At 47.1% G+C, this 22448-nt stretch overlaps 1 protein-coding gene across 4 annotated transcripts in view; it reads right to left on the bottom strand.

Annotated features, from left to right (window-relative positions):
* ankfn1b (ankyrin repeat and fibronectin type III domain containing 1b) overlaps nucleotides 1–22448 on the bottom strand; it is an 834116-nt gene that overhangs the window by 69343 nt on the left and 742325 nt on the right. For all 4 annotated transcript variants that reach the window (XM_068003637.1, XM_068003639.1, XM_068003638.1 and 1 more), the window contains one exon: nucleotides 12859–13074. In XM_068003637.1, coding sequence (XP_067859738.1) covers nucleotides 12859–13074 — 216 coding nt within the window. The remainder of the gene's footprint in view (nucleotides 1–12858; nucleotides 13075–22448) is intronic.

Below are 22448 nucleotides of genomic sequence, written 5' to 3'. Positions count from 1 at the left end.
TCCTTCTAGGTGGTAGAGGTCGCGGGTTTGGGAGGTGCTGTCGAAGAAGCCTTGGCGAGTTGCTGCAGTGCATCCTGTGGATGGTGCACACTGCAGCCACAGTGCGCCGGTGGTGAAGGGAGTGAATGTTTAGGGTGGTGGATGGGGTGCCAATCAAGCGGGCTGCTTTATCTTGGATGGTGTCGAGCTTCTTTAGTGTTGTTGGAGCTGCACTCATCCAGGCAAGTGGAGAGTATTCCATCACACTCCTGACTTGTGCCTTGTAGATGGTGGAAAGGCTTTGGGGAGTCAGGAGGTGAGTCACTCGCCGCAGAATACCCAGCCTCTGACCTGCTCTCGTAGCCACAGTATTTATATGGCTGGTCCAGTTAAGTTTCTGGTCAATGGTGACCCCCAGGATGTTGATGGTGGGGGATTCGGCGATGGTAATGCCGTTGAATGTCAAGGGGAGGTGGTTAGACTCTCTCTTGTTGGAGATGGTCATTGCCTGGCACTTATCTGGCGCGAATGTTACTTGCCACTTATCAGCCCAAGCCTGGATGTTGTCCAGGTCTTGCTGCATGCAGGCTCGGACTGCTTCATTATCTGAGGGGTTGCGAATGGAACTGAACACTGTGCAGTCATCAGCGAACATCCCCATTTCTGACCTTATGATGGAGGGAAGGTCATTGATGAAGCAGCTGAAGATGGTTGGGCCTAGGACACTGCCCTGAGGAACTCCTGCAGCAATGCCCTGGGGCTGAGATGCTTGGCCTCCAACAACCACTACCATCTTCCTTTGTGCTAGGTATGACTCCAGCCACTGGAGAGTTTTCCCCCTGATTCCCATTGACTTCAATTTTACTAGGGCTCCTTGGTGCCACACTCGGTCAAATGCTGCCTTGATGTCAAGGGCAGTCACTCTCACCTCACCTCTGGAATTCAGCTCTTTTGTCCATGTTTGGACCAAGGCTGTAATAAGGTCTGGAGCCGAGTGGTCCTGGCGGAACCCAAACTGAGCATCGGTGAGCAGGTTATTGGTGAGTAAGTGCCGCTTGATAGCACTGTCGACGACACCTTCCATCACTTTGCTGATGATTGAGAGTAGACTGATGGGGCGGTAATTGGCCGGATTGGATTTGTCCTGCTTTTTGTGGACAGGACATACCTGGGCAATTTTCCACATTGTCGGGTGGATGCCAGTGTTGTAGCTGTACTGGAACAGCTTGGCTAGAGGCGCAGCTAGTTCTGGAGCACAAGTCTTCAGCACTACAGCTGGGATGTTGTCGGGGCCCATAGCCTTTGCTGTATCCAGTGCACTCAGCCGTTTCTGGATATCATGTGGAGTGAATCGAATTGGCCGAAGACTGGCTTCCGTGATGGTGGGGATATTGGGAGGAGGCTGAGATGGATTATCCACTCGGCACTTCTGGCTGAAGATGGTTGCAAACGCTTCAGCCTTGTCTTTTGCACTCACGTGCTGGACTCCGCCATCATTGAGAATGGGGCTGTTTGCAGAGCCTCCTCCTCCCGTTAGTTGTTTAATTGTTCACCACCATTCACGACTGGATGTGGCAGGACTGCAGAGCTTTGATCTGATCCGTTGGTTGTGGAATCGCTTAGCTCTGTCTATAGCCTGTTGCTTCCGCTAGTTTAGCATGCATGTAGTCCTGTGTTGTAGCTTCACCAGGTTGGCACCTCATTTTTAGGTACGCCTGGTGCTGCTCCTGGCATGCCCTTCTACACTCCTCATTGAACCAGGGTTGATCCCCTGGCATGTTGGTCATGGTGGAGTGAGGAATATGCCGGGCCATGAGGTTACAGATTGTGCTGGAATACAATTCTGCTGCTGCTGATGGCCCACAGCGCCTCATGGTTGCCCAGTTTTGAGCTGCTAGATCTGTTCTGAATCTATCCCATTTAGCACGGTGGTAGTGCCACACAACACGTTGGATGGTGTCCTCAGTGCGAAGACGGGATTTCATCTCCACGAGGACTGTGCGGTGGTCACTCCTACCAATACTGTCATAGACAGATGCATTTGCGACAGGTAGATTGGTGAGGACGAGGTCAAGTAAGTTTTTCCCTCGTGTTGGTTCTCTCACCACCTGCCGCAGGCCCAGTCTAGCAGCTATGTCCTTCAGGACTCGGCCAGCTCGGTCAGTAGTGGTGCTACCGAGCCACTCTTGGTGATGGACATTGAAGTCCCCCACCCAGAGTACATTTTGTGCCCTTGCTACCCTCAGTGCTTCCTCCAAGTGGTGCTCAACATGGAGGAGGACTGATTCATCAGCTGAGGGAGGACGGTAGGTGGTAATCAGCAGGAGGTTTCCTTGCCCATGTTTGACCTGATGCCATGAGATTTCATGGGGTCCAGAGTCAATGTTGAGGACTCCCAGGGCCACTCCCTCCTGACTGTATATCACTGTGCCGCCACCTCTGGTGGGTCTGTCCTGCCGGTGGGACAGGACATACCCAGGGATGGTGATGGAAGAGGCTGGGACGTTGGCTGAAAGATATGATTCTGTGAGTATGGCGATGTCAGGCTGTTGCTTGACTAGTCTGTGGGACAGCTCTCCCAATTTTGGCACAAGTCCCCAGATGTTAGTAAGGAGGACCTTGCAGGGTCGACTGGGCTTGGTGTTTTGCCGTTGTCGTGTCCGGTGCCTAGTGGTCCGATGCCGGGTGGTCCGTCCGGTTTTATTCTTATTATGACTTTTCGTCGCGAGATTTCACAACTGAGTGGCTTGCTGGGCCATTTCAGAGGGCAATTGAGAATCAACCACATTGCTGTGGGTCTGGAGTCACAGATAGGCCAGACCGGGTAAGGGCGGCAGGCTTCCTTCCCTCAAGGACATTAGTGAACCAGATGGGTTTTTACGACAATCCGGTAGTTTCATGGCCACCATTACTGATACTAGTATTTTAATTCCAGATTTTTATTTAATTAATTGAATTTTAATTAATTAATTGAATTTAAATTCGCCAGCTGCCGTGGCGGGATTTGAACTCATGACTCTGGATTTTAGTCCAGGCCTCTGGATTACTAGCCCAGTAACATAATCACTATGCTACCGTACCCATAGAAAGGATAAAGGGGATCCTGTGGATGTGGTGTACTTGGATTTCCAGAAGGCTTTTGACAAGATGCCACATCAAAGGCTGCTTCACAAAATAAGAGCTGATGGTGTTGGGGATAACATATTCGCATGGATAATGGATTGGTTATCAAACAGGAAACAGAGAGTCGGCATAAATGGGTCATTTTCAGGTTGGCAAGAGGTAACCTATGTGTGGAGGTGGAAGATGTGGGGATGGTTCTTAATGAATACTTTGAGTCTGTCTTCACAAAGGAGAGAGATGATGCAGGGATTGTAGTTAAGGAGGAGGAGTGTGAAATATTGTATGGGATAAACATAGTGAGAGAGGAAGTATTAAGGGGCTTAGCATCTTTGAAAGTAGATAAATCACCAGGGCCGGATGCAATGTATCCCAGGCTGTTCAAAGAAGCCAGGGAGGAAATAGCGGAGGCTCTGACCATCATTTTTCAAACGTCACTGGATGCATGCGTAGTCCAGAGGATTGGAGGACTAGTAATGTTGTACTGTTGTTTAAAAAGGGAGCGAAGGATAGACCGAGTAATTACAGGCCAGTCAGTCTAACCTCGGTGGTGGGCAAATTATTGGAATTAATTCTGAGGGACAGCATAAACTGTCACTTGGAAAGGCACGGACTAATCAAGGACAGTCAGCACAGATTTGTTAAAGGGAGGTCGTGTCTGACTAACTTGATTGAATTTTTCGAGGCGGTGACAAGGAGGATCGATGAAGGTAGTGTGTTTGATGTAGTCTACATGGATTTTAGCAAGGCTTTTGACAAGGTCCCACATGGCAGACTGGTCAAAAAAGTAAAGGCCCATAAGATCCAAGAGAATGTGGCAAATTGGATCCAAAATTGGCTCAATGGCAGGAAGCAAAGGGTAATGGTCGACAGGTGTTTTTGTGACTGGAAGGCTGTTTCCAGTGGGGTTCCGCAGGGCTCAGTACTGGGTCCTTTGCTTTTTGTGGTATGTATTAACAATTTGGATTTAAACGTAGGGGCATGATTAAGAAATTTGCGGATGACACGAAGATAGGCCGTGTGGTTGATAGTGAGGAGGAAAGCTGTAGACTGCAGGAAGATATCAATGGACTGGTCAGGTGGGCAGAAAAGTGGCAAATGGAATTCAATCCGGAGAAGTGTGAGGTAATGCATTTGGGGAGAGCAAACAAGGCAAGGGAATACACAATAAATGGGAGGATACTGAGAGGCATAAATGAAGTGAGGGACCTTGGAGTGCACGTCCACAGATCCCTGAAGGTAGCAGATCAGGTAGATAAAGTGGTTAAAAAGGCATACTTTCCTTTATTAGCTGAGGCATAGAATATAAGAGCTGGGAGGTTATGCTGGAACTGTATAAAACGCTGGTTAGGCCACAGCTTGAGTACTGTGTACAGTTCCAGTCGCCTCATTACAGGAAAGATGTAATCGCACTAGAGAGGGTACAGAGGAGATTTACGAGGATGTTGCCAGGACTGGAGAATTTTAGCTATGAGGAAAGATTGGATAGGCTGGGGTGAGTCTCGTTGGAACAGAGGAGGCTGAGGGGAGATTTAATTGAGGTGTACAAAATAATGAGGGGCCTAGATAGAATGGATAGGAAGGACCTATTTCCCTTAGCGGACGGGTCAATAACCAGGGGCATAGATTTAAAGTGATTTGGTAGAAGGATTAGAGAGGAAATGAGGAATTTCTTTTTCACCCAGAGGGTGGTGGGGGTCTGGAACTCACTGCCTGAGAGGGTGGTAGAGGTAGAAACCCTCAACTCATTTAAAAAATACCTGGATGTGCACCTGAAGAGCTGTGACTTACAGGGCTATGGACCAAATGTGGGAAAGTGGGAATAGGCTGGGTGGCTTGTTTCTCAGCCGGCACGGACACGATGGGCCAAATGGCCTCCTTCTGTGCCGTAAATTTTCTATAATTCTATGATTCTATGTAACGAGTGGAGTGCCACAGGGATCAGTGCCGGGGCCTCAACTATTTACAATCTTTATCAATGAGTTGGATGAAGGGACCGAATGTATGGTTGCTAAATTTGCTGATGACACAAAGGTAGGTAGGAAAATAAGCTGTGAAAAGGACATAAGGAGTCTGCAAAGGGACATAGATAGGTTAAGTGAGTGGGCAAAAATTTGGCAGATGGAGTATAATGTGGGAAAATGTGAACTTGTCCACTTTGGCAGGAGGAATAGAAAGCAGTATATTATTTAAATGGAGAGAGATTGCAGAACTCTGAGGTACAGAGGGATCTGGGTGTCCTAGTGAATGAATCACAAAAAGTTAGTCTGCAGGTACAGCAAGTGATTAGGAAGGCAAATGGAATGTTGTCATTTATTGCAAGGGGAATGGAATATAAAAGTAGAGATGTTTTGCTACAGTTGTACAGGGCATTGGTGAGACCACATCTGGAATACTGTGTGCAGTTTTGGTCTCCTTATTTAAGAAAGGACATAATTGTTTTGAAGGCGGTTCAGAGAAGGTTCACTCGACTGATTCCTGGGATGAGGGGGTTATCTTATGAGGAAAGGTTGGACAAGTTGTGCCTGTATACACTGGAGTTTAGAAGAATGAGAGGTGATCTTATTGAAACATATAAGACCCTGAGGGGACTAGAAGGGGTGGATGCTGAGAGGATGTTTCCCCTTGTGGGAGAGACTAGAACTAGGGGCCACAGTTTAAAAATAAGGGGTCTCCCATTTAAGACGGCGATGAGGAGAAATTTTTTCTCTCTGAGGGTCGTGAGTCTGTGGAACTCCCTTCCCCAGAGAGAGGTGGAGGCAGGGTCATTGAATATTTTTAAGGCTGAGTTAGATAGATTCCTGATTAACAAGGGAGTCAAAGGTTACAGTAGGTAGACGGGAAAGTAGGGTTGAGGTCACAATCAGATCAGCCATGATCTTATCAAATGGCAGAGCAGGCTCGAGGGGCCGAATGGCCTACTCCTAGTCTTAATTCGTATGTTCGTTTGTACGTACATATGTTTGTATTCCATGGGCCGCAATCTTGATGATAAGCCTACCGTGTGGTACTTTATCAAACACCTTTTGAAAGTCCATATACACCACATCAACTGCATTGCCCTCATCGACCCTCTCTTTTACCTCATCAAAAAACTCTATCAGGTTAGTTAAACACGATTTGCCTTTAACAAATCCGTGCTGGCTTTCCCTAATCAATCCACACTTGTACAAGTGACTGTTAATTCTGTCCTGGATTATCGTTTCTAAAAGTTTCCCCACCACTGAGGTTAAACTGACTGGCCTGTAGTTGCTGGGTTTATCCTTACACCCTTTTTTGAACAAGGGTGTAACATTTGCAATTCTCCAGTCCTCTGGCACCATCCCCGTATCTATGGATGTTTGGAAGATTATGGCCAGTACCTCCGCAATTTCCACCCTTACTTCCCTCAGCAACCTAGGATGCATCCCATCCGGACCGGGTGATTTATCTACTTTAAGTGCAGCTAGGCTTTCAAGTCCCTCCCCTTTATCAATTTTTAGCCCATCCAGTATCTCAACTATATCTTCCTTTACTGAGATTCTGGCAGCATCGTCTTCCTTGGTAAAAACAGAAGCAAAGTACTCATTTAGTACCTCGGCCATGCCTACCGCCTCTTTGAGTAGATCTCCTTTTTGGTCCCTAATCGGCCCCACCCGTCCTCTTACTACACGTTTACTGTTTATATGCCTGTAGAATACTTTTGGATTCCCTTTTATGTTGGCCGCCAGTCTATTCTCATACTCTCTCTTTGCCCCTCTTATTTCCTTTTTCACTTCCCATCTGAACTTTCTATATTCTGCCTGGTTCTCACTTGTGTTATCAACCTGACATCTGTCATACGCCCCTTTTTTCAATTTCATCTTACTCTCTGTCTCTTTTGTCATCCAGGGAGCTCTGGCTTTAGTTGCCCTACCTTTCCCCCTTGTGGGAATGGGCCTAGACTGTACCCGAACCATCTCCTCCTTAAAGGCCGCCCACTGTTCAATTACAGCTCTGCCTGCCAATCTTTGATTCCAATTTACCCGGGCCAGATCCGTCCTTATCCCAGTGAAATTGGCCCTCCCCCAATTGAGTATTTTTACTTTAGAGTGGTCCATGTCCTTTTCCATATTCTACACCTTTTGATACTATGATCGCTGCTCCCTAAATGTTCCCCCACTGACACTTGGCCCGCCTCATTCCCTAGAATCAAGTCCAGCAATGCCTCCTTCCTCGTTGGACCAGAAATGTACTGGTTAAGAAAGTTCTCCTGAAGACATTTCAAAAATTCCTCCTCCTCTTTGCCCTTTACACTATTACTATCCCAGTCTGTATTCGGATAGTTGAAGTCCCCAGTTATCACTACTCTATAGTTCTTGCATCTCTCTGAATTTCCCTACAAATTTGCTCCTCTATCTCCTTCCCACTAATTGGTGGCCTATAGAATACACCCAGTAGTGTAATGGCATCTCTATTGTTTCTTAACTCTGACAAAATAGATTCTATCCTTGACCCCTCCAGGACATCCTCTCTCTCCAGCACTGCAATATTCTCCTTAATCAATACTGCCACCCCCCCCTCCTTTCTTTCCTTCCCCATCTTTCCTGAACACCTTGTTTCCAGGAATATTTGGTACCCAATCCTGTCCTTTTTTGAGTCAGGTCTCCGTTATCGCCATGACATCATATTCCCATGTGGTTATTTGCGCCTGCAGCTCACCAATCTTGTTTACCACGCTTCGTGCGTTTATACACATGCGCTGCAAACCAGTCTTAGACTGTCTTGTACTCTCTCTTACTCTAATACTGTACTATTACATACTCTAGTACTATCTTTCTCCCCCGATCCTTTGTGTCCCTTGTTTCTACTTTCCATTGCTACATCTTGGAGCCCATCCCCCTGTCAAACAAAATTTGACAATGAGCCACATAAGGAGATATTAGGACAGGTGACCAAAAGCTTGGTCAAAGAGGTAGGTTTTAAGGAGCGTCTTAAAGGAGAGAGAGGTAGAGAGGAAGAGGGTTTAGGGAGGGAATTCCATTGCACAGGGCCTAGGGAGCTGAAGGCACGACCGCTGATGTTGGAGCGTTAAAATCAGGAATGCACAAGAGGCCAGAATTGGAGGAGCGCAGAGATCTCGGCGGGTTGTAGGGCCAGAGGAGGTTACAGAGATAGGGAGGGGCGAGGGCCATGGACGAATTTGAAAACAAGGATGAGAATTTTAAAATCGAAGCGTTCCGGACCAGGAGCCAATGTAGGTCAGCGAGCACAGGGGGTGATGGGAGAACGGGACTTGGTGTGAGTTAGGATACAGGGCAGCAGAGTTTTGGATGAGCTCAAGTTTATGGAGGGTGGAAGATGGGAGGCCGGCCAGGAGAGCATTGGAATAATCCAGTGTGGAGGTAACAAAGGCATGGATGAGGGTTTCAGCAGCAGATGAGCTGAGATGGGGGTGGAGACGGGTGATGTTACGGAGGTGGAAGTAGGCAGTCTTGGTGATGGAGTGGATATGTGGTCAGAAGCTCATCTCAGGGTTAAATAGGACGCCAAGGTTGTGAACGGTCTGGTTCAGCCTCAGACAGTGGCCAGGGAAAGGGATGGAGTCGGTGACGAGGGAACGGAGTTTGTGGCGGGGACTGAAGACAATGGCTTCAGTCTTCCCAATATTTAGTTGGAGGAAATTTTTGCTCATCCAGTCGGAGAAGCAGTGTGGCAAATGGGAGACAGTGGAGGGGTTGAGGGAGGTGGTGGTGAGGTAGAGCTGGGTGTCGTCAGTGTACTTGTGGAACCTGACATTGTGTTTTCAGATGAAGTCACCGAGGGGCAGCATGTAGATGAGAAATAGGAGGGGCCGAGGACAGATCCTTGGGGGACTCCAGAGGTAACGGTGTGGGAGTGGGAAGAGAAGCCATTGCAGGAGATTCTCTGGCTGCGATTGGATGGATAAGAATGGAACCAGGCGAGTGCAGTCCCACCCAGCTGGACGATGGAGCAGAGGCATTGGAGGAGGATGGTGTGGTCAACCGTGTCAAAGGCTGGAGACAGGTGGAGAAGGATGAGGAGGGAGAGTTTACCATCGTCACAGTCACACTCAGACCCAAATTCCATGGTGTAATCCTTGTGTAACTCACTCCATCCTGTGTGTTATCCTGTGTGTAACTCACTCCATCCTGTGTGTTATCCTGTGTGTAACTCACTCCATCCTGTGTGTTATCCTGTGTGTAACTCACTCCATCCTGTGTGTTATCCTGTGTGTAACTCACTCCATCCTGTGTGTTATCCTGTGTGTAACTCACTCCATCCTGTGTATTATCCTGTGTGTAACTCACTCCATCCTGTGTGTTATCCTGTGTGTAACTCACTCCATCCTGTGTGTTATCCTGTGTGTAACTCACTCCATCCTGTGTGTTATCCTGTGTGTAACTCACTCCATCCTGTGTGTTATCCTGTGTGGGGGCTTGCAGAACTGGATGAGATGGCGAGGGGCGAGGCCATAGAAGTATTTAACCACTAGGTTGAGAATATTAAACTTAAAGCATCATGGGGTTTGGGGCTAAGGTAGGTGAGTGAGGATGGGCTGACAGGAGAATGAGTCTTGGTGTAGGATTGGATATAGGCTACAGAGCTAAGCTGGTGAAAAGCAAATCCAGAAAAATCTTTATCACACAAAAGATTGTGAAAACATGGAATCAGGCCCGAGAAGCAAATTCAACTGAGGGGTTTATAGGGATCGGGATATGTAGAATCATAGAATCATAGAAGTTTACAACATGGAAACAGGCCCTTCGGCCCAACATGTCCACGTCGCCCAGTTTATACCACTAAGCTAGTCCCAATTGCCTGCACTTGGCCCATATCCCTCTATACCCATCTTACCCATGTAACTGTCCAAATGCTTTTTAAAAGACAAAATTGTACCCGCCTCTACTACTGCCTCTGGCAGCTCGTTCCAGACACTCACCACCCTTTGAGTGAAAAAATTGCCCCTCTGGATCCTTTTGTAACTCTCCCCTCTCACCTTAAATCTATGCCCCCTCGTTATAGACTCCCCTACCTTTGGGAAAAGATTTTGACTATCGACCTTATCTATGCCCCTCATTATTTTACAGACTTCTATAAGATCACCCCTTAACCTCCTACTCTCCAGGGAAAAAAGTCCCAGTCTATCTAACCTCTCCCTGCAAGTCAAACCATCAAGTCCCGGTAGCATCCTAGTAAATCTTTTCTGCACTCTTTCTAGTTTAATAATATCCTTTCTATAATAGGGTGACCAGAACTGTACACAGTATTCCAAGTGTGGCCTTACTAATGTCTTGTACAACTTCAACAAGACATCCCAACTCCTGTATTCAATGTTCTGACCAATGAAACCAAGCATGCTGAATGCCTTCTTCACCACCCTATCCACCTGTGACTCCACTTTCAAGGAGCTATGAACCTGTACTCCTAGATCTCTTTGTTCTCCCCAACGCCCTACCATTAACGGAGTAGGTCCTGGTCTGATTCGATCTACCAAAATGCATCACCTCACATTTATCTAAATTAAACTCCATCTGCCATTCATCGGCCCACTGGCCCAATTTATCAAGATCCCGTTGTAATCCTAGATAACCTTCTTCACTGTCCACAATGCCACCAATCTTGGTGTCATCTGCAAAGTTACTAACCATGCCTCCTAAATTCTCATCCAAATCATTAATATAAATAACAAATAACAGCGGACCCAGCACCGATCCCTGAGGCACACCGCTGGTCACAGGCCTCCAGTCTGAAAAACATCCCTCTACAACCACCCTCTGTCTTCTGCCGTCAATCCAATTTTGTATCCAATTGGCTACCTCACCTTGGATCCCGTGAGATTTAACCTTATGTAACAACCTACCATGCGGTACCTTGTCAAAGGCTTTGCTAAAGTCCATGTATTTATTTTTAATCCCACAAGCTTTCGGGGGCTTTCCCCTTCCTCGGGCGGTGTGGAAATGACCGCCTGAGGAAGGGGAAAGCCCCCGAAAGCTTGTGGGATTAAAAATAAAATCGTTGGACTATAACTTGGTGTTGTAAAATTGTTTACAATTGTTAACCCCAGTCCATCACCGGCATCTCCACATCAAAGTCCATGTAGACCACGTCTACTGCACACCCCTCATCTATCTTCTTGGTTACCCCTTCAAAAAACTCAATCAAATTCGTGAGACATGATTTTCCTCTCACAAAACCATGCTGACTGTTCCTAATTAGTCCCTGCCTCTCCAAATGCCTGTAGATCCTGTCCCTCAGAATACCCTCGAACAACTTACCCACTACAGATGTCAGGCTCACTGGTCTGTAGTTCCCAGGCTTTTCCCTGCCGCCCTTCTTAAACAAAGGCACAACATTTGCTACCCTCCAATCTTCAGGCACCTCACCTGTAGCGGTGGATGATTCAAATATCTCTGCTAGGGGACCCGCAATTTCCTCCCTAACCTCCCATAACGTCCTGGGATACATTTCATCAGGTCCCGGAGATTTATCTACCTTGATGCGCGTTAAGACTTCCAGCACCTCCCTCTCTGTAATATGTACACTCCTCAAGACATCACTATTTATTTCCCCAAGTTCCCTAACATCCATGCCTTTCTCAACCGTAAATACCGATGTGAAATATTCATTTAGGATCTCACCCATCTCTTGTGGTTCCGCACATAGATGACCTTGTTGATCCTTAAGAGGCCCTACTCTCTCCCTAGTTACCCTTTTGCCCTTTATGTATTTGTAGAAGCTCTTTGGATTCACCATTGCCTTTTCTGCCAAAGCAATCTCATATCCCCTTTTTGCCCTCCTGATTTCTCTCTTAACTCTACTCCGGCAATCTCTATACTCTTCAAGGGATCCACTTGATCCCAGCTGCCCATGCATGTCATATGCCTCCTTCTTCTTTTTGACTAGGGCCTCAATCTCCCGAGTCATCCAAGGTTCCCTACTTCTACCAGCCTTGCCCTTCACTTTATAAGGAATGTGCTTACCCTGAACCCTGGTTAACACACTTTTGAAAGCCTCCCACTTACCAGACGTCCCTTTGCCTGCCAACAGACTCTCCCAATCAACTTCTGAAAGTTCCTGTCTAATACCATCAAAATTGGCCTTTCCCCAATTTAGAATTTTAACTTTTGGGCCAGACCTATCATTCTCCATAGCTATCTTAAAACTAATGGAATTATGATCACTGGTCACAAAGTGATCCCTCACTAACACTTCTGTCACCTGCCCTTCCTTATTTCCCAAGAGGAGGTCAAGTTTTGCCCTCAGGAGGTCAATGTACTTGGAAAGAAAGGATATTAATGGATGTGCCGAAAAGGCAGGGAACTGGTGTTAAAATAATAGGCGTGCGATTGTTAACAAAAATGGCAGAGCAGGTTCAGTCGGACATATTCCAAATCATTTCTACAACTCACCGGATCTATTAAAATAGAACTATTTAATCGAACCACTAATCCTGGAGCACATTTTTCCTTGTGGGAAATGCCTGGTCTCCATTCATCAACTGACCACAGATGGATGATTGAATTCAGCAGCTCACTGTGGGAGAATCAGAGACACAGACCTGTGCCCCCTCAGGGTGACCCCTGAACATGGCATTGGTTGGGAACGTCGCCCTTGACAAAACGTTAGTGAGTAATATCGCACCACAATCAAAGGAAATTCCAAGTAGCTACAAATGAACCAATCCTCCTCCCTGACTATTTCGGGCCTGTTTGAACTGTGTGCTGACTCTTATACCCTGTTTTTCTATGTTTCTATGTTTTATAATCAGCAACCTACATGGAGAGTCACCAGCAGCATATCCAGTGCTGTGGGATCTTCTGGTGAGGAGAGTGACTTGCGTTGAGTCTGGAACTTGGACAGGGGAATCCACCTGACATTCTCCAGGCTTTGGTATGAGCTCAGTTCTCTCAGGGTCACTATCAGCACATTCCCATGCTTGTCTTTGATGGGTTCAAAGTACACCTGACCAAGGTCCTGGGTTCCAAGCAGTCCCTGCAAAATAAAGTTAGAAGAACGATCAGAGTGATACCAGGGCTTAAAGGGTTAAATTGTGAGGACAAGTTGCATAAACTTGGTCTGCATTCTCTTGAGTTTCGAAGGTTGAAGGGTGATCTAACTGCGATCTTTAAAATAATAACGGGATTTTCTCTAGTCGGGCAATCCAGAACAAGGGGTCAGAATTGTAAAATTAGAAGCAGGCCATTTAGGAATACAATCAGGAAGCACTTCTTCACACAAAGAATCATAGAATCATAGAATCATAGACGTTTACAACATGGAAACAGGCCCTTCGGCCCAACATGTCCATGTCGCCCAGTTTATACCACTAAGCTAGTCCCAATTGCCTGCACTTGGCCCATATCCCTCCATACCCATCTTACCCATGTAACTGTCCAAATACTTTTTAAAAGACAAAATTGTACCCGCCTCTACTACTGCCTCTGGCAGCTCGTTCCAGACACTCACCACCCTTTGAGTGAAAAAATTGCCCCTCTGGACCCTTTTGTAACTCTCCCCTCTCACCTTAAATCTATGTCCCCTCGTTATAGACTCCCCTACCTTTGGGAAAAGATTTTGACTATCTACCTTATCTATGCCCCTCATTATTTTATAGACTTCTATAAGATCACCCCTAAACCTCCTACTCTCCAGGGAAAAAAGTCCCAGTCTATCCAACCTCTCCCTATAAGTCAAACCATCAAGTCCCGGTAGCATCCTAGTAAATCTTTTCTGCACTCTTTCTAGTTTAATAATATCCTTTCTATAATATGAGGTGCTGAGGTGCCCATCAAAGACGGGCACCTCAGCACCTCAATCTACCGCAAGCCCATGGACAACCTCACGATGCTCCACTTTTCCAGCTTCCACCCTAACCACGTCAAAGAGGCCATCCCCTATGGACAGGCCCTGCGAATACACAGGGTCTGCTCAGACGAGGAGGAACGCGATGGACACCTACAGACGCTGAAAGACGCCCTAGTAAGAACGGGATATGATGCTCGACTCATCGATCGACAGTTCCGACGGGCCACAGCGAAAAATCGCGTAGACCTCCTCAGAAGACTAACACGGGACGCAACCAACAGAGTACCCTTCGTCGTCCAGTACTTCCCCGGAGCAGAGAAACTACGCCATGTTCTCCGCAGCCTTCAACATGTCATCAATGATGACGAACACCTCGCTATGGCCATCCCCACACCTCCACTACTCGCCTTTAAACAGCCACCCAACCTCAAACAGACCATCGTTCGCAGCAAATTACCCAGCTTTCAGGAGAACAACGTCCACGACACCACACAACCCTGCCGCGGTAACCTCTGCAAGACATGCCAGATCATCGACACAGATACCACCATCACACGAGAGGACACCACCCACCAGGTGCACGGTTCATACTCCTGTGACTCGGCCAACGTTGTCTACCTCATACGTTGCAGGAAAGGATGCCCCAGAGCATGGTACATTGGCGAGACCATGCAGACGCTGCGACAACGGATGAACGGACACCGCGCAACAATCACCAAACGGGAGGGTTCTCTCCCAGTCGGGGAACACTTCAGCAGTCATGGACATTCAGCCACCGACCTTCGGGTAAGCGTACTCCAAGGCGGCCTTCGAGACACACGACAACGCAAGATCGTCGAGCAGAAATTGATAGCCAAGTTCTGCACCCATGAGGACGGCCTCAACCGGGATCTTGGGTTCATGTCACGCTACACGTAACCCCACCAGCGAACAAATGTTATCTGTTTTTAATATAACGGGTCATTGACTGTCTTCCTTCTCTCTCTCTCTTTTTTTTTGGGGGTTTGTATATTCGGTGGCCTTTTAGGTGACACCTTTCTGTCTGCTCACTGTGATTGCCTTGGCAACGGGCAGTAATCACCAGGCTTTGTTCTGTGATTTTCAAATGCGAAGGATTCGAAAATTTCATTTCCACACCGTTCACCTGAGGAAGGAGGAAGCCTCCGAAAGCTTGTGGAATTTAAAATAAAATTGTTGGACTATAACTTGGTGTTGTAAAATTGTTTACAATTGTCAACCCCAGTCCATCACCGGCATCTCCACATCATGACTACCATCGACACCACAAACTGCCGGCTCACAGTGGAAAGGATATCCAAGAAGATCGCGCATTTAGACACAGACATCAAGTATTTACAGAGCTGCAAGAAAGCAGACAAGATCCCGAAAGGGCTACAGATCACGAACCCACTCAAGTCCACATACAACTCGGATTACGCTGAGAGACTCTGCCGCCGTACCTCTCGCACACTCCGCAACCATCTCATACACCAACTCTACAGCAGACGCCACAACCTCGAAACTAAGATAGAGTCCATACTCTCAACCTGTACTCAGGACACAGCAGACCAGCTACGAGACCCCGCCAGACAGACGAGGCAACGGAACTACGCTGCCTACATGAAAACCAAGAGCAGGAAGCTTGAGAAACTCGGCATCACCACCATCATCGACCAAGCTTCCCCTGGTACCACGGTTGCAACCACAGGGAAGTCTATCGTCAATCTGTCCGACCACACCCTTCAACCAGACGAAATCGAAGTTCTCAGCCGAGGACTCAATTTCTGCCCCACTACCAAAATGGACCCCACTAGTCTCGCGGCGGACACAGAGGAATTCATCAGGAGAATGAGGCTCCGGGAATTCTACCACAAACCACAAGATTTCAGCAGCGAACCCAATGAGACAATCAACGATCCGGAACAGCAGACAGAGGGATCCGTGGTACAGCAACCGAAGAGGAAAGAGTCAAACTGGACTCCTCCAGAGGGTCGCTGCCCTCAGCTTGACATGTATGCTCAAGCTGTCAGGAAATGCGTCAATGCCAGATTCATCAGCCGCACTCAGAAGACAGTCCAGAATGTCACCCGAGCACAACGCAACGCCATCAACGCTCTCAAGACCAACCGCAACATCGTCATCAAACCAGCGGACAAAGGAGGAGCCATCGTCATACAGAACAGAACGGACTATTGCAAAGAAGCATACCGACAACTGGACAACCAGGAACACTACAGACGGTTACCCGCAGACCCGACCAAAGAACACACCCATCAGCTCAACAAACTGATCAAGACCTTCGATCCAGACCTTCAAAGCATCCTACGTGCTCTCATCCCACGTACTCCCCGCGTGGGAGACTTCTACTGCCTCCCAAAGATACACAAAGCCAACACACCCGGACGTCCTATCGTATCAGGCAACAGAACCCTGTGTGAGAAACTCTCCGGATACGTCGAGGGCATCCTGAAACCCATCATACAGGGAACCCCCAGCTTCTGTCACGACACTACAGACTTCCTACAAAAACTCAGTACCCACGGACCAGTTGAACCAGGAACACTTCTCACCACGATGGACGTCTCGGCACTCTACACCAGTATCCCCCACGATGACGGCATCGCTGCGACAGCGTCAATACTCAACACCAACAACAGCCAATCTGCAGACCCCATCCTACAACTCATCCGCTTCATCCTGGATCACAATGTCTTCACCTTCAATAACCAGTTCTTTACCCAAACACACGGAACAGCCATGGGGACCAAATTCGCACCCCAATACGCCAACATTTTCATGCACAAGTTCGAGCAGGACTTCTTCACTGCACAGGACCTCCAACCAACACTATACACCAGATACATCGACGACATTTTCTTTCACTAAAGAGACTACACGATAACATCAACAAATTCCATCCCACCATCAAGCTCACCATGGACTACTCCTCAGAATCAGTTTCTTTCTTGGACACACGAATCTCCATCAAAGACGGGCACCTCAGCACCTCACTCTACCGCAAGCCCACGGACAACCTCACGATGCTCCATTTTTCCAGCTTCCACCCTAACCACGTCAAAGAGGCCATCCCCTATGGACAGGCCCTGCGAATACACAGGGTCTGCTCAGACGAGGAGGAATGCGATGGACACCTACAGACGCTGAAAGACGCCCTAGTAAGAACGGGATATGATGCTCGACTCATCGATCGACAGTTCCGACGGGCCACAGCGAAAAATCGCGTAGACCTCCTCAGAAGACTAACACGGGACGCAACCAACAGAGTACCCTTCGTCGTCCAGTACTTCCCCGGAGCGGAGAAACTACGCCATGTTCTCCGCAGCCTTCAACATGTCATCAATGATGACGAACACCTCGCTATGGCCATCCCCACACCTCCACTACTCGCCTTTAAACAGCCACCCAACCTCAAACAGACCATCGATCGCAGCAAATTACCCAGCTTTCAAGAGAACAGCGTCCACGACACCACACAACCCTGCCACGGCAACCTCTGCAAGACATGCCAGATCATCGACACAGATACCACCATCACACGAGAGGACACCACCCACCAGGTGCACGGTTCATACTCCTGTGTCTCGGCCAACGTTGTCTACCTCATACGTTGCAGGAAAGGATGCCCCAGAGCATGGTACATTGGCGAGACCATGCAGACGCTGCGACAACGGATGAACGGACACCGCGCAACAATCGCCAAACAGGAGGGTTCTCTCCCTGTCGGGGAACACTTCAGCAGTCATGGACATTCAGCCACCGACCTTCGGGTAAGCGTACTCCAAGGCGGCCTTCGAGACACACGACAACGCAAGATCGTCGAGCAGAAATTGATAGCCAAGTTCCGCACCCATGAGGACGGCCTCAACCGGGATCTTGGGTTCATGTCACGCTACACGTAACCCCACCAGCGAACAAATGTTATCTGTTTTTAATATAACGGGTCATTGACTGTCTTCCTTCTCTCTCTCTCTTTTTTTGTTGGGGGGTTTGTATATTCGGTGGCCTTTTAGGTGACACCTTTCTGTCTGCTCACTGTGATTGCCTTGGCAACGGGCAGTAATCACCAGGCATTGTTCTGTGATTTTCAAATGCGAAGGATTCGAAAATTTCATTTCCACACCGTTCACCTGAGGAAGGAGGAAGCCTCCGAAAGCTTGTGGAATTTAAAATAAATTTTTTGGACTATAACTTGGTGTTGTAAAATTGTTTACAACTTTCTATAATAGGGTGACCAGAACTGTACACAGTATTCCAAGTGTGGCCTTACTAATGTCTTGTACAACTTCCACAAGACATCCCAACTCCTGTATTCAATGTTCTGACCAATGAAACCAAGCATGCCGAATGCCTTCTTCACCACCCTATCCACCTGAGACTCCACTTTCAAGGAGCTATGAACCTGTACTCCTAGATCTCTTTGTTCTATAACTCTCCCCAACGCCCTACCATTAACGGAGTAGGTCCTGGCCCGATTCGATCTACCAAAATGCATCACCTCACATTTATCTAAATTAAACTCCATTTGCCATTCATCGGCCCACTGGCACAATTTATCAAGATCCCGTTGCAATCCTAGATAACCTTCTTCACTGTCCACAATGCCACCAATCTTGGTGTCATCTGCAAACTTACTAACCATGCCTCCTAAATTCTCATCCAAATCATTTAATATAAATAACAAATAACAGCGGACCCAGCACCGATCCCTGAGGCACACCGCTGGTCACAGGCCTCCAGTTTGAAAAACAACCCTCTACAACCACCCTCTGTCTTCTGTCGTCAAACCAATTTTGTATCCAATTGGCTACCTCACCTTGGATCCCGTGAGATTTAACCTTATGTAACAACCTACCTTGTCAAAGGCTTTGCTAAAGTCCATGTAGACCACGTCTACTGCACAGCCCTCATCTATCTTCTTGGTTACCCCTTCAAAAAACTCAATCAAATTCGTGAGACATGATTTTCCTCTCACAAAACCATGCTGACTGTTCCTAATCAGTCCCTGCCTCTCCAAATGCCTGTAGATCCTGTCCCTCAGAATACCCTCTAACAACTTACCCACTACAGATGTCAGGCTCACTGGTCTGTAGTTCCCAGGCTTTTCCCTGCCGCCCTTCTTAAACAAAGGCACAACATTTGCTACCCTCCAATCTTCAGGCACCTCACCTGTAGCTGTCGATGATTCAAATATCTCTGCTAGGGGACCCGCAATTTCCTCCCTAACCTCCCATAACGTCCTGGGATACATTTCATCAGGTCCTGGAGATTTATCTACCTTGATGCGCGTTAAGACTTCCAGCACCTCCCTCTCTGTAATATGTACACTCCTCAAGACATCACTATTTATTTCCCCAAGTTCCCTAACATCCATGCCTTTCTCAACCGTAAATACCGATGTGAAATATTCATTCAGGATCTCACCAATCTCTAGTGGTTCCGCACATAGATGACCTTGTTGATCCTTAAGAGGCCCTACTCTCTCCCTCGTTACTCTTTTCCCCCAAAGGGCAGTGGTAATCTGGAACCCTCTCCCCAAAAGGCTGTGAATGTTGGTTCAATTGAAATTTTCAAGACTAAGATCGACAGATTTTTATTAAGTAAGGGTATCAGTGATGTGGGTCAAAGGTGATTAGATGGACTGAAGATACAGGTCAGCCATGATCTCATTGAATGGGGGAACAGGCTTGAGAGGCGAGACGGCCTTCTCCCGTTCCTATGTTCCTCAACTCGTAAAATATAATCAATAAATAGTTTCCTTTTGCTGCATTGAACCAAGACATCAATAATATTCGGAGCTACTCAGTCTTCTCCTTTCCTCACTATCCACAGAAGCTAACCTGATTATCTCTCTTTGAGACAGGCTCCAAAAAATGGACCGTAAACAAGTAAATTTAAATGTGTCTGTTAAAAAAAACTGTTAATGAAGCCTGTATTTTAACAAACCTTAATAAAGTTGAATTGAATGGTTTTGCCAATTCCCCAGACTTATCTCAGATATACCAAACAACTGCTGTAAAAATTATATCAAGGTCTTTGGCTCACAATTCTGTGAATGAGGGCAGCTTTTTAAAACATTATGCACCATAACAGAATGCTTTAAAAAAAATATTTTTGTTTCCTCATCAAAATGAATAGTGTTAGTACTCGGTGTCAGTATCAAACACTCCCAGGACAGGTACAGCACGGGTTAGATACAGAGTAAAGCTCCCTCTACACTGTCCCATCAAACACTCCCAGGGCAGGTACAGCATGGGTTAGATGCAGAGTAAAGCTCCCTCTACACTGTCCCATCAAACACTCCCAGGGCAGGTACAGCACGGGTTAGATACAGAGTAAAGCTCCCTCTACACTGTCCCATCAAACACTCCCAGGGCAGGTACAGCACGGGTTAGATACAGAGTAAAGCTCCCTCTACACTGTCCCATCAAACACTCCCAGGGCAGGTACAGGGTTAGATACAGAGTAAAGCTCCCTCTACACTGTCCCATCAAACACTCCCAGGGCAGGTACAGGGTTAGATACAGAGTAAAGCTCCCTCTACACTGTCCCATCAAACACTCCCAGGGCAGGTACAGGGTTAGATACAGAGTAAAGCTCCCTCTACACTGTCCCATCAAACACTCCCAGGGCAGGTACAGCACGGGTTAGATACAGAGTAAAGCTCCCTCTACACTGTCCCATCAAACACTCCCAGGGCAGGTACAGGGTTAGATACAGAGTAAAGCTCCCTCTGCACTGTCCCATCAAACACTCCCAGGGCAGGTACAGGGTTAGATACAGAGTAAAGCTCCCTCTAGCGGGAGGGTGTAATTACAGCAGTTTCCATTATAAGTGTGGACATAGGAAATATTAAAAATAAGGACAGGATATATGAGTTTAAAATGGAGACTGTATTACATCTACATGCTCTCGTCCAATTATCCCTGAGCCTCTCACTCCACTCAACCTGAAGATGATTTGGTTTTGACTCCGTGTATTATTCAAGTTTTATTTTAAGCAATCTAGTTTGCAGTTCATGAAAAATTACAAGAAACCGTACTCAGATCAGTGGAAAGATCTGGTTTGGTCGCTGAGGATTTCTTGGGGCCTCACCAAGAAGTGGTGGGGGTGCTGGAATTGGGCTACAGACCAACGATCGCCCAGTACTCCCCTCGAGCGCCCATCCTTCATGTGAGCCAGGACACTGAATGGCGGCAGGGTGTCCAATCAGAGCCGAGCCCAGTCATGTCATCATCTATTCTCCACATGTCTACAGCAACCAGGTGAATGCTCACTGACTTTTTATTATAGGTAGGGAATTATTAATCTCTCTACAACCTGCTGCTGAAAAGGACTTGGGGTGCCAGTTAAACAGTCTCACTGAATGTGAATGGACACGGCTTTATCCTGATCTAAGCCATGTTGGGTGTGGAAAGCTAAGCACAGACTGCAATACCTTCCAATCAAGGGTTGAGGGGGAAATCAGGAGAGAGGGAAGGGATGGGCGGACACAATCCTTGCGGGGAGGTACTGAGTGTAGTGACCCTTGGCATGGTGCTGGGATCACTCCTGTTTCTAATTTACATAAATGACAGGGATTCAGAATCTCAATGCAAAGTGGTGAAAGTTACTGATGATCCCAAACTGTGGGTGTCTGTGAAATCGAAGGAGGCAGCTGAGGAATTACAGAATGAGTTGGATAAAATATTTAAGTGGGTAGAACAATGGCCAATGAAAATGAATGCAGTCAAGTGTAAAGTACGGCACAAAGCAAAAAGGAATAGGGAGCTCGGACAATCCATGAATGGTGTTGCAATAACTCATGAGGGAGTTGAAAAAGATTTAGGGATCTTGGACCTGATGTTCTACATGGACAACCATTGGAGAGCAGCAATCAGCAAAGCAGAATGCTGATCTGTAGATCCAAGACCCACAGCATGACAAAATGGTACAGTCTTTGGTCACCTTGAGTATTGTGTCTATCTCCAGTCTCCAAGACACAAGGGACACTGGAGGCAGTGAGGAAGGGGCACATAAAAACAGAAGATCATAAGAACATAAGAATTAGGAGCAGGAGCAGGAGTGGGCCATCCGGCCCCTCGAGCCTGATCCACCATTCAATAAGATCATGGCTGATCTTCTACCTCAATGCCATTTTCCTGCACCATCCCCATATCCCTCGATGCCTTTAATATCTCGAAATCTATCGATCTCAGTCTTGAATGTACTCAATGACTGAGCCTCCACAGCCCTCTGGGGTAGAGAATTCCAAAGATTCCCCACCCTCTGAGTGAAGAAGGAGGCTGATTCCAAGTGAAAAAGATCTGAGTTATGAGAAAACTCTGGGGAAATTGGGCAATTCAGCATAGACAGGAGGCTTCTGAGAAGAGACCAGAAAGTGAGATATAAAATAGTTAACAGAACGGAAAAGGTCAATCCAGAATATTATTTCAAATTGAATAGTGAAAGTAGAATAAAGAGACAGGTTCAATTTAGTAAAAAGTAAATTTAGGACTGAAATCAGGAAATTCTTCTGCACATAAAGCATGATCGATAAGTGG

The sequence above is a fragment of the Heptranchias perlo genome, chromosome 22, assembly GCF_035084215.1.
Source record: "Heptranchias perlo isolate sHepPer1 chromosome 22, sHepPer1.hap1, whole genome shotgun sequence".
NCBI lineage: Eukaryota > Metazoa > Chordata > Chondrichthyes > Hexanchiformes > Hexanchidae > Heptranchias > Heptranchias perlo.
This window is presented reverse-complemented; position numbering and strand designations above follow the sequence as displayed.